General features: G+C 44.9%; 2 protein-coding genes across 2 annotated transcripts in view; both read right to left on the bottom strand.

Moving 5' to 3' along the window:
- LOC124787862 (cationic amino acid transporter 2) overlaps window positions 1-17743 on the bottom strand; it is a 437092-nt gene that overhangs the window by 181812 nt on the left and 237537 nt on the right. The gene's annotated exons all lie outside the window — the stretch shown is intronic.
- The window catches only part of LOC124788958 (protein RNA-directed DNA methylation 3-like), a 52030-nt gene continuing 37831 nt past the window's right edge, over window positions 3545-17743 (bottom strand). Inside the window, exon 2 of the mRNA XM_047256247.1 lies at window positions 3545-4199. Within this exon, the coding sequence (XP_047112203.1) occupies window positions 3545-4199 (655 nt within the window). The remainder of the gene's footprint in view (window positions 4200-17743) is intronic.

Raw genomic sequence — 17743 nt, 5'->3', positions numbered from 1 at the left:
TGATTCTTTGAGTTGACGGAACCTCTCAAGTGGAACCAGGCTTCATCGGTCATAAAGAACAGATCCATTTCCAAGCCACTAATTGTTATGTCAGCGAACAGCCACTCACAAGGTTGGAGGCGCTGAGGAGCATCTGCTGGTTTTAATGCACGAACAGAGAGACACCCGGTAGGGATGCATGTCCAGGTCCAGATGGACTATTCGTCCGCATAAGCGGCGTGATAAACCTGTCTCTTGCGACAGGCGTCGGGTTGATTTAGTAGGACTCAGGAACGTTTTCTGGTGAACTGCAGCCACATTTTCTGGTGTGTGAGAACGTTTCGGAATATTTTTTGACTTCTTCAAAACAGATCCTGTCGACGTCATTACTGGAATACGCGTTGCATGGCACTCTTCGCTGGCATTTTGACACTATTACATTTCCCAGCAACCAACTGACTACATCGTTTCCACGAATTTGTTGTTACGTAACGAACACCCGCTGCTCCACCGTGAGCGCTTTCGTCCCCTTTGCATCGCTCTACTCACACTTACACTGCCCTTACTACACTCTAACCCAGTGTGGACCACGTGGAGGGCGTATATGTGGGCTGCGCGCCACAGGGTGTGGTTATACGCATACATTCAGGTGCGGTTGTATCCACTCGTCCCAGCTACGTCTGGTTGCCCCATCCTGTCTATAATATTCGGCAAATCACATAACGCTGTGTGGAAGAGGGTACTTCTACCACTAACCGATTCCCCCCATCCTGTTCCACTCTCTAATTGCGCACGGGAAGAATGATGGTCTTTAAGCGTCTATATAGCTCTAATTCTTGAATTTTCTCGTCGTGATCATTTTGAGAGATGTAAGTGGGGAAAGTAATGTGTTTTCCGACTCTTCTCTGAAAGTGTTCTCCCAAGTTTCAATAGAAAACCTCTCTGTCATGTACAACGCCCGCCACTGGAGTTTGTCGAGCATCTCATCTCAGCAACGCTCTAGCGCCGACTAAACGATCCCGTGACGAAACGTGCCGCTCTTCATTGGCTCGTCTCTACCTCTTCTGTCAGTTCTACCTGGTAAGCATCCCATATTGAGGAACAACATTCAAGACGCGGTCGGACAAGCGCCTTATAAACCATTTCCTTCGTGGATGGGTTACATTTCCTTAAAATTCTTCCTATGAATCTTAGACTGTGATCTGCTTTTCCTACTATTTGTTTTATGTCGTCATCCCACTTAAAGTCGCTCTGCATGGTTTTCCAGTAGTTTGTCATGGATAGTGTAGTTGAACTGTAATGGATTTCTTTTCCTGTGTGTGTGAGCAATGTGTTACACTTATTCACGTTCAGAGTCAACTGCCTGAGCCTGTACCACCCATTAATCCTCCGCAAGTCAGTATGAAAAACGATACTGTCTTCTGGCCTTGCTATTTTCTTACAGACACCCGCATCATCTGCAAACAGTCTTACAGTGCTTCCGACGCTTTTTACCGTATCTTTATATACATTGTAAACAATAACGGTCCTATCACATTTCCGTGGAATACTCCGGATCCTACCTTCACATCTGCCTATTTTGCTTCGTTAAGAGCGCCTTTTTCAATTCTATTCGTAAGGAAGTCTTGGATCCAATCGCAAATCTGGTCCGACACTCGATAAGCTCGATTGTAAGGAGTGAACGACTGGTGACTGAGGAAAGTAAGGATAGCTCTTGAGATCCGAAATATCTTTCCACTGATGTAAGTGGGCAACAAAGATTTTTGCGTGCGCTACTGCAACAGAATGCCATGCAACACACTGATATAGTCACTATGGAATAAACCTTTATAATAAGAAATGTGGTCAAGTTACAGAGAAATATGCTGATAACCAAGGAAAATGGACCATAAACCTTGGTCGGAAATGGGGGGATTAGACTTCCGGACAGCACGCACAAGAGTGTCCCATATTATGGATCATGATGGAAATAAAGACGCTGCAAGTGACGTTTCATCATTGGCGCCAATGTAGTCTCTAATGGCAGCGGTCAACACCTCATCGTTTACATGTGTGTGAGATTCGGAAACTACCTCGATTGTCAGTTGCACTCCTAATAAAGAATGGTCAGAAGCATGTAACTGCCAGAAAAAACGGCACAACCTTTTAAAGATTTCAAATTGACTGAAGATTTATTGTTGCGAAAGTGCATATGGAGAATACGAAATGAATACATTTACAGAACAACAGTATGAGCTGTTCTGAGGTACCAGGTATCGACCAATGGTGAAACAACCATTTTTGTACTTTGCGTGTTCTCCACGGGCGGCAATTCAGGCGCTGTCTGACATTCAGTCGATCGTACAGATGGCGAATTCTGTCTTGGGATATCTAATGTCACGCCTGCGCTATCTGTTCACGTAGTTTTGTAAAATTTGTTGACTGACGAGTTGCACGAGTCATTCCTGTCCCACCATATCCAACACGTGATCGATTGGAGACAAGTTTGGAGATCCTTCTGGCCAGGGAAGTTGCTGCACGTCTTGCTGAGCACGTTGAGTTTCACGTGCGGCGTGTGGGCAAGCATTATCCTGTTGGAACAACACATCACCTTCCAGCTGCAAGAACGGCAAAAAGAAATCAGGTATAACATTCTGCACGTACCAAGCGCTGATTAGCATCTCCTCCAGAAACGAGAGTTGTAGTTTGTCGCATCCCATACAATAACGACTGGGGTGGAGCCAGTGTCTTGGGCGAATGCACCCCGTAAGACGGCACTCACCGGGTCTACGTCGTACGCGCAAACGACTAGCACTTACTTGCAAACAGAATCTGCTTTCATTGCCGAAAATGACGATGCTCCATAGAATATTCCAAGTGATCCTCTGAGGGCACCAGTTGACCCACGCACATCGATGCTGTGGTGTGAGCGAAAGACGCGCCACAGGTGTGTGCGTACCCGTAGTGCCACTGCTAATGATTCGTTCACAACAGTCCGTGTTGACACGTCTACACACACAAGCCCTCTTATCTGTGGTGTGGTGTGGTAGTTGTACGATTTTCCACTGCTGCCGTTACAGTACGACGGTGCTACATCTACATCCTTACTCCGCAAGCCACCTGACGGTGTGAAGCGGAGGGTACCTTGAATACTTCTATCGGTTCTCCCTTTTATTCCAGTCTCGTATTGTTCGTGGAAAGAAAGTGGTCTCTTAGCGAGATATACGTAGGAGGGGGCAATATACTGCTTGACTCCTCGGTGAAGGTATGTTCTCGAAACTTCAACAAAAGTCCGTACCGAGCTACTGAGCGTATCTCTTGCAGAGTCTTCCACTGGAGTTTATCTATCATCGTCGTAACGCTTTCGCGATTACTAAATGATCCTGTAACGAAGTGCACTGCTCTCCGTTGGATCTTCTCTATCTCCTCTATCAACGCTATCTGGTACAGATCCCACACTGGTGAGCAGTATTCAAGCTGTGGGCGAACAAGTGTACTGTAACCAACTTCCTTTGTTTTCGGACTGCGTTTCCTTAGGATTCTTCCAATGAATCTCAGTCCGGCATTGCTTTACCGATGATTAATTTTATATGGTCTTTCCATTTTGAGTCCAAGTCTTTCCACTTTCAGTCCAAGTCTTTCCACTTTCAGTCCAAGTCTTTCCACTTTCAGTCCAAGTCTTTCCACTTTCAGTCCAAGTCTTTCCACTTTCAGTCCAAGTCTTTCCACTTTCAGTCCAAGTCTTTCCACTTTCAGTCCAAGTCTTTCCACTTTCAGTCCAAGTCTTTCCACTTTCAGTCCAAGTCTTTCCACTTTCAGTCCAAGTCTTTCCACTTTCAGTCCAAGTCTTTCCACTTTCAGTCCAAGTCTTTCCACTTTCAGTCCAAGTCTTTCCACTTTCAGTCTTTCCACTTTCAGTCTTTCCACTTTCAGTCTTTCCACTTTCAGTCTTTCCACTTTCAGTCTTTCCACTTTCAGTCTTTCCACTTTCAGTCTTTCCACTTTCAGTCTTTCCACTTTCAGTCTTTCCACTTTCAGTCTTTCCACTTTCAGTCTTTCCACTTTCAGTCTTTCCACTTTCAGTCTTTCCACTTTCAGTCTTTCCACTTTCAGTCTTTCCACTTTCAGTCTTTCCACTTTCAGTCTTTCCACTTTCAGTCTTTCCACTTTCAGTCTTTCCACTTTCAGTCTTTCCACTTTCAGTCTTTCCACTTTCAGTCTTTCCACTTTCAGTCTTTCCACTTTAAGTCATTCCTAATGCCTACTCCCAGATAACTTATGGATTTAACTGCTTCCAGTTTCTGACATGCTATAGTGAAGCAAAATGATAAAGGAGCTTTCTTTCTATGTATTCTCAGCACATTACACTTGTCTACATTAAGATTCAATTGCCATTCCCTGCGCCTTGCGTCAATTTGTTGCAGATCCTCCTGCATTTCAATACAATTTTCCATTGTTACAACTTCTCGATATACTACAGCATCATCCGCAAAAGGCTCAGGGAATAGCAACGGTCCTACGACACGCCCCTGCGGCAAACCAGGAATCACTCTTACTTTGGAAGACTTCTCTCCATTGAGAATGACATGCTGAGGTCTATTATCTAGGAACTCTTCAATCCAGTCACACAATTGGTCTGATCGTCCATATGCTCTTACTTTGTTCATTAAACGACTGTGGGGAACTGTATCGAACGCCTTGCGGAAGTCAAGAAACACGGCATCTACCTGGGAACGCGTGTCTATGGCCCTCTGAGTCTCGTGGACGAATAGCGGGAGCTGGGTTTCACACGATCGTCTTTTTCGAAACCCATGCTGATTCCTACAGAGCAGATTTCTAGTCTCCAGAAAAGTCATTATACTCGAACATAATATGTGTTCCAAAATTCTACAACTGATAGACGTTAGAGATATAGGTCTATAGTTCTGCACATCTGTTTGACGTCCCTTCTTGAAAACGGGGATTACTTGTGCCCTTTTCGAATCCATTGGAACGCTACGCTCTTCTAGAGACCTACGGTACACCGCTGCAAGTGAGGGGGGGGGGGGGGGGGGGCGGCGGCAAGTTCCTTCGCATACTCTGTGTAAAATCGAACTGGTATCCCGTCAGGTCCAGCGGCCTTTCCACTTTTGAGCGATTTTAATTGTTTTTCTATCCCTCTGTCATCTATTTCGATATCCACCATTTTGTCATCTGTGCGACAATCTAGAGAAGGAACTACAGTGCAGTCTTCCTCTGTGAAACAGCTTTGGAAAAAGACATTTAGTATTTCGGTCTTTAGTCTATCATCCTCTGTTTCAGTACCATTTTGGTCACAGAGTGTGTGGACTTTGTGTTTTGATCCACCTACCGCTTTGACTTAAGACCAAAATTTCTTAGGATTTTTTGCCAAGTCAGTACATAGAACTTTCCTTTCGAATTCGTTGAACACGTCTAGCATAGCCCTCCTCACACTACATTTCGCTTCGCGTAATTTTTGTTTGTCTGCAAGGCTTTGGCGATGTTTATGTTTGCTGTGAAGTTCCCTTTGTTTCCGTAGCAGTTTTCTAACTCGGTTGTTGTACCACGGTGGTTCTTTTCCATCTCTTACGATCTTGCTTGCCACTTACTCATCTAATGCAAATTGTACGATGGTTTTGAACTATGACCACTGATCCTCAACACTATCCGTACTTGAGATACTGGTGGGGCTCTGTGCTGCGTGGACGTCCAGAACCTCGTCTTCGTGGATAAGAATGTCCACTTGATACTAGCACTGTTTCACAACTGATGAAGCACCTTCAACTTGTGCGGCAATTTTCGAAAAGGCCGTCTCGTCACACTAAAGGCTGTAATTTGACCCCTTTTAAACAAGTTCTGTTGCGTCTAGGAACCACGAGTGCATCTCTGTGGAACGTTTCCCTGCTTCTTCCACCCGTTTGCACCACACTGATGCTCCTGACTGTGAGCATTCCATATTACAGGGTAGACACAGGTGGCGTTCTGGTAGCTATGCCACTAAGCTACCTGTTGGCGGACGACGTTGAAACCATTACCTGTACTCTACCACCCCCAGGTGGCATATGCCGTCATCGGATCAGAACCGACGTCGTCTTTTCAGGTGTACTGTTTTTACGGCAGTGTATTTTCAGAGTCAATTAATGAGACAAGTGCTACGGGGAGATTTAATGCAACGCTCGCCTAGTTGTTTGTACTCTTTGGCGGGACGGGGAAGTGAGAGACAAAACAGACCGGATGCAGGGCCTCTCACAGTGACTGGCGAGATGCCGGCCAGCCCAGCTGGTGGCCGCCAACACGAACGCTGGCAGCCGTCTTGTACGCGGCGCGCCCGCCGCTGCACGCCAAATGGGCGCTTCCTGTATCACTGCAGCAATCCGCGGCGCCCCTCGCAGCGGACCATTCCTCTCTTCTGAGGCTCGCCCGCGCGCAGTCTCGGTTCTACACTCACACCGCCGCCGCTTCTCCTAACAGTATTCATCAGAGCCATTACCGACACCAGGGTCCGTCTATGCTGTTCAGTGTGTGGCAAACTTTCAAAGACACTAGCCTTACTGTGCACCGAGACGCAGAGTGCAACAAAGTAATGTTAGTCACGGATTATTTGCGTCGAATTCTCAACTATCAGCTGTGCATACTATCTGATAAAAAGGATCTGAAAACTTATTAGTGGACGTTAATATGGGGTGCGTCCACCCTTCGCTTTTACCACGGCTTGAATTCAGCTTGAGGCACTTTCAGTGAGGTGTCTGCATGTCTGTGGAGGAATGGCGGCTCATTCTTCCTGAAGAGCAGAAACCAGAGAAGGTAGTGAGGTCAGGAGCGAAGTCGAAGTTCTGACTCATCCGAAATGTTTTCCACTGGGTTCAAGTCGGGGCTCTGGGCAGGCCAGCTCATTTCAAGAATGTTATTGACCGGAAACTCCTGCCCCCAAGATACTGCTTTATGATAGCATTGTCAGGGGGTGGTTACAATCACTATCTTTGATCTGTTCCTCTACTGTACGCAGTACACAATACTATAAAAGGTTTCCATATCCTGCCGCATTTAATGTTTGCGTAAGTGTAATAGGGAGACCATAGCCTAACCGGAAAGAACATCTCATACCGTAACACCGCCTTGTCCGTAAACTACTGCAGGCACCCGCCTAAGCGACTGGAATAAAGCGCAGGTGACTCCTGCATATAAGAAAGGTACAAGAATGAACGCGCATAATTACATAGCAATATCCTTAACGGCGGTCTGCTGCAGAACTCGTGAAGACACGAGTTTTAGTGCAATAACTTTCCTTTAGACAGAAAAGCTTCTGTCCACAAATCAGCACGGATTCAGAGAGCAGTGCACGTGCGAAATTCAGCTTGCGTCCTTCCTCACATTATATTCTGCAAACCATACATGAAAGACAACGGGAAGATTACACATTCCTAGATTTCCGGCAAGTGTTTGACACGGTGCCCCACTGCATACTGTTGCCGAAGGTAAGGCCATAGAGGTTAGGTTCACAGATATGTTAGTGGCTCGAAGACCTCTTAAGTAATAGAATCCAGTACGTTGTCCTCGACGGCGATTATTCTTCAGAAACAAAGGTATCGTCAGAGATCCCCCAGGAAAGTGTGATCGGATCGCCCTTAATCTCTATACAGGGTGTCCCAGGAGAAATGGTCAATATTCAGGAATATGATAAGAACAATCATCCGAAGCAAAAAAGTCTAGTAAACATGGGCTCTAAAACGCATACCTTAAGAGCGATCAGCACTTTTTCATCTTCATCACTGTAAAACATCTCTTCTACTGAAGAAGAGCTGATGGCTCTTGATGTATGCATTTTAGAGCTCATGTTTAATAGACCTTTATGCTTCGAATGATAGTTGCTGTCATATCCCTGTATACTCTCCAGTGACTCCCTACATACGTATATGATCTGACGGATAGGGTAAGTAGCAGCTTACTGCTGTTTGTTGACGACGCTGTGATGTACGGGGAAATTGTCGCCCTTGCGTGACTGTATGGGGATACTACACGATTTGAATACTATTTCTAATGTTTCAATCAAAGAACACTTGTTCTAAATCTAGGAAAATCTAAGTCATTGCGGATGAGTAGGTAAAACAATCTTGTAATGTTAGAACACAGCATCAGTAGTGTGCCGCTTGACAGAGTCATTTCGATAAAATTTCTTGGAGTAACGTTGCCAGGCGATATAAAATGGAACGAGCACTTCGGATTGGTAGTAGGGCGACTGCGTTTTATTGGGAGAATTTTAGGAAAGCGTAGCTCATCTATAAAGCAGACGGTGTATAGAACACTAGTGCGACCCGTTCTTGAGTGCTGCTCGAGTGTTTGGGATCCCACAAGGTCTGAGTAAAGGAAGACATTGAAGCAGTTCAGAGGCTTTCTGCTAGATCAGTTACCAGTAGGTTCCGTCGAGACGGAAGTATGGCGGAGATACTTCGTGTACACAAAAGGGAATCTCTCGAAGAGGACCACGTTCTTTTCGCAAGATACTGTTGAGGAAATTTAGAGAACCAGTACTTGAGGCCGAGTGCAGAACGACTTATTGCCGCAAGGTACATTACTCTTAAGGATCACGAAGATAAGATGAGACTTTTGTGTGCAGTGGCACTACTTTCGTCCAGCCACAACTATGGGTCCTTTGAGTGCTCCGGGGGATGGTTCATTTTCAACCACAACAGATGAAATATTAGCTCACTTTATTACATAAATGCATAAAATATTTGCTGAACTTTGACTCACTTTTAGCACAGGACTGCTTGAGGAGTTTAAACTGTTACTGATTATTAAAGCATCACTTGATGCGCAGGTTAACAACTGTTCTCTTGGCGTACAGTTTTCCACATTTAAATGATTAAGTCCACCAGAAACTTTAATTATTAAATTGGTCCTATATTGTGATGTCGACTCTTTCACATGAGGTCATGAACTGGGGCTGAGCTTATGCCTGCTCGACACTACACTGACAGCGTGAGGGCGCTTCTACAAAAGACGTTCAAAAGGTTTTGCACAGTTGTCTCTATTTTTTTTGCAAGAGGAGGATGAAATTTTTTGTGAACATACTTGGAACATTTAGCTATAAGTTGGTATATAAAAGTATTTTCTTTTATTTACAGGTGAGCCATAATGGACCGTGAAGTAGATGTCAGGTTGCGACAACGGTCGGTGATGGAGTTCCTCTTCAAAACCGGCGATGGCTCTGCCACATCGATTCACAGAAGTTGCTCCCTGTTTATGGGGACGACATAGGGGATCGCAGCAGTGTCCAGCGGTGGTTGCAGAGGTTTAAAGAAGGTGATTTCTCTCTACTGGACAATCCACGACGCCGAAGACCATCGACGGCAGTGAGTGAAGAGAATAAGGAGACCATTGATCAAATCATCCAAAATGACAGATGTGTGATGGCACGACAGCTTGCTGAAATGACTCGTTTGTCATTGGGTAATATGGTATCACTGGTTCAGGCACTAGGGTACAGAAAAATCTGTGCACGTTGGATGCCTAGATTGACAAGAGAAATAAAACGATGAGGAACAATGTGTGCGAGGAAGACCTTTACTGAAGAGTGGAAACAGTGTTTTGACATCGTCATTATCCAGGATGAAACATGGTTGTTTTTGTCCGAACCTGAGAGCAAAACCCATTCCATGGAATGGCGTCATAAGGATTCCCCTCGGAAGAAGAAACCACGACTTTCACGAACAGCAGGCCGAAAGGTGATGGCCTCCTCCTTCTGGAATCAGTGTGGTGACGTTTTCATTGACTTTTTGGAACCTGGCTCCACAATTAACCGGGACCGTTAGTGTTTGTCATTGGACAAGCTGCGACTTGCCATCAAGATCCTCAAACCACAGTTTCAGACTCAGTTCATCAGACTACACCATGACAATGTCAAACCCCATACAGCCCTTATGACGCAGGTGAAAAATCAGGAAAATTGTTCCTCATCCTCCCAACAGTCCGGACTTGGCTCCGTCTGATTTTTACCTCTTTGGCCGTCTGAAGGCCCACCTGCGCGGCAAAACATTTGAAAGTGAGAAAAGACCTTATTTCCTGTTTCAAGCGATGGTGTAAAAGTCAATCCCTAGAATTTTACCAAAGTGCATTTGCATCATGGAAACAACGTTGGGCCAGAAGCGTCACAGCTGACGGAGGCTACACTGAGTAGGCTCAATGTATAGCTAAATGTTACAAGTCTGTTGACAAAAAATTTCATTCTCCTTCTGCAACAAGTAAGTTAGAGACGACGGTGCAAAACTTTTTGAACGCCCTTTGTATGTTCAGAGAGGAGGCGTGGTCTTTAGCAGAGTCTCCTATACGTCGTTCCGATAGCAGGGAGCTCTCGCTAGTCTGTGGTACCGATTCGCGTTGGTAACTTTCGTGTGGCAACACGATCTCTGTACGATACCACTGAGAGAAACTAGGGCTCCTACGGACGCTTGTGCGAGGGGCGATGGAAAAGCCCGTGCAAAGTCCGAGAAATAGCACCACCGGCGCGTATCGAGGTCTTGTTTCGTTAGTAGCATCTTCGGAAAGAACGCACACCAAGTTCCAGCCATTTTGGTCTATTTCTTTGTGTTTGGCATTCGTGTGAATCAAGGAAGTCGAGTGAGTGTGAAAAAATGGACGAAAAATAATTTCGTGTGCTGATTAAACATTACTTTATGAAAGGCAAAACGCATCAGGAGACTAAAGAGAAGCTTGATAAACATTACGGTGACTCTGCACCTTCTAATAGAACAGTTTATGAGTGGTTTCAAAATTTCCGGAGTGGTTATATGGGCAGAAGTAATGCTGAACGTTCTGGACGCCCTGTAGAGGTTATGACTCCAGAAATCATTGATAAAATCCATGATATGGTGATGGATGACAGAAAAGCTAAGGTGCGTGAAATTGCTAGTGCTGTGGGCATCTCGAATGAATGGGTACATAATATTTTGCATAAACATTTGGACATGAGAAAGCTATCAGCAAGATGGGTTCCGCGATTGCTCACGCTTGACCAAAAACGGAATCGTGTGAAGTGTTGCAAGGATGGTTTGCAGCTGTTCAGCAAGAATCCACAGGACTAAGTGTCGTTTCGTCATTGTGGATGATACATGGATACATTACTATACTCCTGAGACCAAACAACAATCTAAACAATGGGTTACCAAGGGAGAATCTGCACCAAAAAAGGCGAAGCCTATTCCTTCGGCCGGAAAGGTCAAGGCGACTGTCTTTTGGGATTCGCAAGGGTAATCCTCATCGACTATCCGGATAAGGGTAAAACTATTACAGGTGCATATTATTCATCGTTATTGGACTGTTTGAAAACCGAGCTGCAAGAAGAACGCCGGCGATTGGGCAGCAAAAAGGTCATTTTCCATCATGACAATGCACCAGCACACACCTCAGCAGTTGTGGTCGCAAAATTAATGGAAACAGGATTCCAACTTGTTTCACATCCCCCTATTCTCCAGACTTGGCTTCCTCAGACTACTATTTGTTCCCCAATTTGAAGAAATGGCTGGCGGGACAAAGACTTTATTGAAACGATTGCAAGAACTAATAGCTATTTTGCAGACTTGGACAATTCCAATTATTCGGGAGGGATCAACAAATTAGAACAGCGTTGGATGAAGTGTATAAGTCTAAAAGGAGACTATGTCGAAAAAGGTTTACCCCAAACACATAAGTTGTTTTTATTTTTGCACGGACTTTTGAAACGCCCCTAGTAGACAATCTTGCTTCGCCCTCGTTCTGTTTGCGAATGGAACAGGAAAGGAAATTACTAGTAAGAGTTCAAGGTATCGTCTGCGATGCACCGTGCGGTGGCTTGCGTATTATGTGTGCAGATGAAGTTACACACACGATGGCAGGTAACTTTCTCCATGCATTTCACACACCCCAATGCTTCCTTTGGATTTCCACGGGATGTTGCGTAACTCATTACTCAAAATCACTGGTTTCCTGTAATCCGCTGTCCAGTGGTGTTTCTGTTTACCCTCCTCAATCGACGCTTAGCATTGACTACAGAAACGTGTGGCTTACGAGAAGCTGCTCCTCACCGTTTTTAACTCACGCACTGTCATTGTAATAGATAGGCTGCTTGCAGCACTTTGGAACGCATAGTGATTCCTTCCGTTGATTTCCACGTCCAATATTACATGAAGTCTGCCTGGTCTTGGTTTAGAGGTGGTTATTTCTTCGCGTTTCAACCCAGCACCACACATCACCACGTCAACTGTTGACTCGGGCAGATTTAGAACGATTGGAATGTCGTTGACAGATGTTTTACTCAGGTGACATCCAATTCCATGTTCGAAGTTACTCAGCTTTGTTGACAGACAAATTCTGCTGTTACGGTTTCTCTACTGGCAACACATCACTCCCTCCCTCCCTGCTTTTATACAGACGGGTCCGCCTCCTGTGACATCTAGTGGTTGATTTCGCTTTGATTAGGTAGGGGTGTCCGAATGCTTTTGGTCATATTGTGGTGTCACCGCCAGACACCACACTTGCTAGGTGGTAGCCTTTAAATCGGCCGCGGTCCGTTAGTATACGTCGGACCCGCGTGTCGCCACTGTCAGTGATTGCAGACCGAGCGCCACCACACGGCAGGTCTAAAGAGCCGTCCTAGCACTCGCCCCAGTTGTACAGCCGACTTTGCTAGCGAAGCTACACTGACAAATACGTTCTCATTTGCCGAGACGATAGTTAGCATAGCCTTCAGCTACGTCATTTGCTACGACCTAGCAAGGCGCCATTACCAGTTTATTGTGTAGCATGTACAGTCAAGAGCGATGTACACCAATTATAGATTAAAGTTAAGTATTTCAAGAACTACGTTATTTTCTTTATAGGATAATTACTTTACCTTGTTACAGACCTCACGCCAGACTGCGTGAGCTTTAAAAGCGTGCATTTCGGCCTCCTCTAGCAACACTTCACATATAGTGTATTCTACTGGTCATTAAAATTTCAGCTCCATGAAGACGACGTACTACAAATGTAAAATTGGCGTCAAATGAACGATGTCCTTTGATGAGTAGCATTTCGCCTCAGCTGTACAAAGCAGGTAGCAGGTAGGAGTTAGGACATCTACATTCCATACATACGGAAATACTACGCAAAAGGCTTCTGGTTCAGATTTCGCATTAAAGCGTTGGTCGTTTGCGAGATCGTGTTATCCTTCATGTAAGAAGGAGAAACTACCAGCACTCTCGGAATTTGACAGGGGCCTAATCGAAGAGTACGGTTTATTGTTCCACAATATTGCCACTCAAAATGCCATAGCTGTGATGCGAATATGGAACAGACACGTTCAGGAATGCCATAGTCAGCGTACTGCAGGATCTCAGCGGCCCACACGTAGAGATGGCGGAAATATTAATCAGTAGTTCTGCATTCTTCTGTCTCCAAATGTTTGTTTCACGTACAGCTTGAAACGGCATATCTACGTGCAGTAATCACTTCTGGATATGTGATGGATAAATTTCGAAACGTGTTATGTGAGCGATGAAGTTATTCCTCGCCTGACGTTTGTCTTACCATTGTTACACAGTCTACCTGAATGCTGAACTACTGTTTGTTATTGTCTTAAGCATTTATGTGGTTTCCATAGATTCAGTAGCAAATTTCAATATTTTGTTACAAACATCATTACTGATTCTAGAATGAAATTTTCACTCTACAGCGGAGTGTGCGCTGATATGAAACTTCCTGGCAGATTAAAACTGTGTGCCGGACCGAGACTCGAACTGGGGACCTTTGCCTTTAGCGGGCATTACTGATTATAATAATAATAATAATAATAATAATAATAACAGTAACAATAACAAGTCTCCTGTCTCCTGCATGACTTTATGTTATATTTATATTACAAAAATATTGTTCGCTCAGTCGTGCAAGACCGTACAGCCGCGTAACGTATCCAATCGGGGAATAGGCTTTATTACGGCAAGACGAGAACTCGTGCCGACACAGCGACATCGTCTGCAGCAACATACGCTGTCAGCGTGGCGACGCTTTGTGGTTTCTCCCGACTTGTCATGACACTACGTGTGTATAAAATTTGCGCTACAGGTGCCTCTCGGCTTTGCGCCGCTAGCGACATGTGTCGCTAGGGCCTTAAATCGGCGCTCGGGATCAGTTCGTCTTTTCAGACGAGTCCCCATTCAGCGAACAGAACGGCGATACGCTTGGTACGTGGAGGCTCCGATGAGATTGAACGTTGCCAGATTGCAGTCATCATCGTCACACAGGAGCAGCACCTGGTGTTATGGTATAGTGTGCCATTGGGTACAAATCACGACCACCTCTGGTTCTCAAAACGAGTAATTTCTGACATGTTATGACCAGTGGCTGTGCCTTATCTTTGAGGTCTCTGCGACTTTATATTTCATCAGGGTAAATTGAGACCACGTGTTGGCCATGCTGTCCTGAACTATAATACAGAGGGTGTTTGTTGCCATAACCAGCACGTTCTGCAGATCTCTCACCAACTGGAAACATTTGGTCGTGGGTTGCCGAAAGAGCGGAACGCCATCACTCGCCAGGCACTACTTTTGATAAACTTGTACGAGTACTATCACTTCAGCTGATTCTCAGAAGCTAGCGACAGCAATAATCTCTGCTGTAGCAATCGTAATAATCCAAAGACGCTCTGCGGGGGAGTTTGTATCTTTGCCAGCCTTTATCTCTCCCATGCTCCATTACAGAAACTATAAAAGTAAATCTGAGGAACTCCTCTAATATGTCTTCCAGAGTAAAGGAATACAGACGTATAATATATGATTATCGCCTTTGCATGCCATATTTTAATGTCCATTGCACCAAAAAATTACTCTTTTCGGTCGGTCACTTAGATAAATTAATCCCCAGTCTTATTTCATTAACCCGATTCTATATATTTTCTCTCTCTCTCTCTCTCTCTCTCTCTCTCTCTCTCTCTCTCTCTCTCTCTCTCTCTCTCGTTGTGTCATAGTCAACTTTGAAAATGCTAGAGAGGTGCAGTACTTGCGTGTGTGTCTGAAGCCAGTTGAGACGTTCAACGCTCATTCCTTGGTTATGCATCTCATTGTATTTCCAAACCTGCATCATAGTGAGAGGTTTCCCAGACATTACTTTCACTTAAACGTAATTTTTGTATTTTATTTTATCAGTCATCAGGTACTACCAAAAATTATTTAGACTACGAACTCTAGCAAAATTGATACAATACGTAATGACGTACTTGTATCTGTCATCCACGTTCACGAGCGGTCGAGCCTGCTCGTCATAACCGATCTTCTCCAAATTTATGGTATATGCAGAGCGTGGCCAGATATGGTAGCTACAGAAGTGCGAACTGCAAATGTCCAAGCGTTTAGGCGGAAAAAATACATTTTTTTAGCGCGGCTCGGGGAGACATGAGGCATTTAGGTTACCGTAGTTTCAAGGTATCGGATGGTGCGCTGGAAAAAGTACAGAACGATAATTCGAGGCCGATGGGGTCGACTCCCTACGCGGACGCTTAATTTTTTTCGCATTACTTACACTGCATATCAACCGAACTAATGCTCAAGATATTTATTTATTAATAGTTTTGTAAAATGCATGAAAAAGAAAATTTGGGATTGCATGTAACTTCCAAAAAAGGACTGTTCTACCAGCGTCCATTATGACTGTAAATAACTTTCCAAGAAGAGATTGTAATTAAAACGTACAGGTCCTCGGTTAGTCTCATTTTGACCTTCGCGCAGCCTCCGATAGCTACACCAAGTGTAAGTTCCTCTTTTTTACATGTAAATCATCGACTCTAGAATAATACACTGTCTAATTTTATACACAAAGTTCTGGTATACGCCGTTACAATCCCTTCCTGGACATTAATTTGCAATCCCACGTTTTCCATTGCCTTACCTTTTCATGCCTTTTACGAAAATGTTAAAACATACAATATATGGAGATTATTTCGGTTTATTTGCAATATAAGTAACATAAAGAACTGAAAATAAAAAATAGTTTCCATATAGGGACTCGAATCAATAACGCGCATGCTATCGTTCTGTATCTTTTCCGCAGCGCCGACCGCTGCCTTGAAACTACGCTAACATAAGTGGCTCATGCCTCGCACAACCGGCGCCAGAAATGCTTTTTTTCTAAACGCTTGGCCATCTGAGCTCCCACTCTTGTCCCTGCCATTTCTGGCTGAGCTTTGCACACACAAGAAATTTGGACGAAATCTATGGTGATGAGTAGGCGCGGCCCCCATGTCAATTCGACTATATGGCGAGTGGACTACAGCCATTGCTGCTGTCAGAAGTGGCGATTCTGTGCACTGAATCTCCATACTTTATACCCCCAAATCACCTAAACATTAAATCATTTAGTCTTCTTACTACACGGATTGCGCACCCTAAGCAAAATTTCGTTACTTGCTACCCTTACTAGTGCTGTAATTTTAGCGGCCACCAGTGTAATAATGTTGCTGTAGTTTGCACCACCTTCATGGATTGCCTAATAGTTTCTTTTTTATCTTTTTTGTAAGAGAAACAATCTCAAAAATCTTGACCACAGGAAATCTCTCCTAACAGCCACCTGTGTAATGAAGGCGGAAGTAAACTGTGTCTCCACTCGTGAACGGGCCAATGTGCCTATCAAGCTTAGACTAGGCACGCACTGTCACTTTATGGAAATAAGGGTTGGCTGTCATATACTACAGCCATGTCATTAAAACTTTCACTGCTACTGTGAGATTAAATTGTTGTAACACACCAGAATAATAAATAAGTGTAGGAATAAAATTTTGTGAGAACCGGCAGGGACAACACTAAGTGGAACGTGTCCGTCGAGTACTTAACAGTGGCATAACCAATGTCAACACTCGGTAGAACTGAAGTACAAAGAAACAGGGAGCTTATGGCCCCATAGCGTACGAGAGAAAGGTCAGGCACACTTGATTCAGCACATATCAGAGCAGACAACGCTCTTTTGCAACGGGGCTACTTGTGCCATCTTCACCGAGGATAACCCAAGAGTGCGTTTTATGCTGCAAATGTTATAAAAAAACGTCCTGAAGCTCTGAAGTTGATGATTAGGCCAGCCGAGAGCGCTGACAGACTCAGAAAACGGGAGCACATTTGGTCGTCAGTACGAGGGGCGGGCCGGAGCGGGGCGGGGGTAAAGAATCACATCATTTAATGCTATAAAACCTTTGCCTCCCTTCCACCCATTGTGAGCGCTAGGCCACTCCACCTACAGCAATGATACCGATGGGAGGTAATTTCTACTAGCTGCAAGATGTCCTCATGAATACGACGAAGTGTCTAAAGTGACCATCACCTTGGAGTACACTTGTCTGGCTGTGGAGAGAGCTTCAGCTCTGTGAGCTGCGTTCCTGCGGTCACAACGATGACCGAAGGTGAGTACCATGCCCACCTTCCGTGAATCTAGAACCTATCTGCCTATTATGAGCTGTTCAGCTTGGGAGCATGGCGCCTGTACCATCGCTCTTGAGGAAACCAAGTACCGCCTTACCGGCTATATGCTGGGACCGCCTTTTGGTGTGTCCTTCGTGTCGCTATTGGGTCTAATGCCTACACCCTATCTAGACAACTGACAACGGGAGTGTGCAGATTTCTCATTAAATGAGAGCACTGAGGCTCCGACAGACGTCCACAGCCACACTGGGCTGTAGCGACACACCAGCCGCTGGACCCTCCTACGGTATTGACAGGTAACGCCAGAGCCTGTGCCTGCACATTCCTCGCCGGCCACTGAGATGCTACCCTGTACCTTCGTGAGATGTGGA

Source organism: Schistocerca piceifrons, chromosome 3, assembly GCF_021461385.2.
Source record: "Schistocerca piceifrons isolate TAMUIC-IGC-003096 chromosome 3, iqSchPice1.1, whole genome shotgun sequence".
Taxonomy (NCBI): Eukaryota; Metazoa; Arthropoda; class Insecta; order Orthoptera; family Acrididae; genus Schistocerca; species Schistocerca piceifrons.
This window is presented reverse-complemented; position numbering and strand designations above follow the sequence as displayed.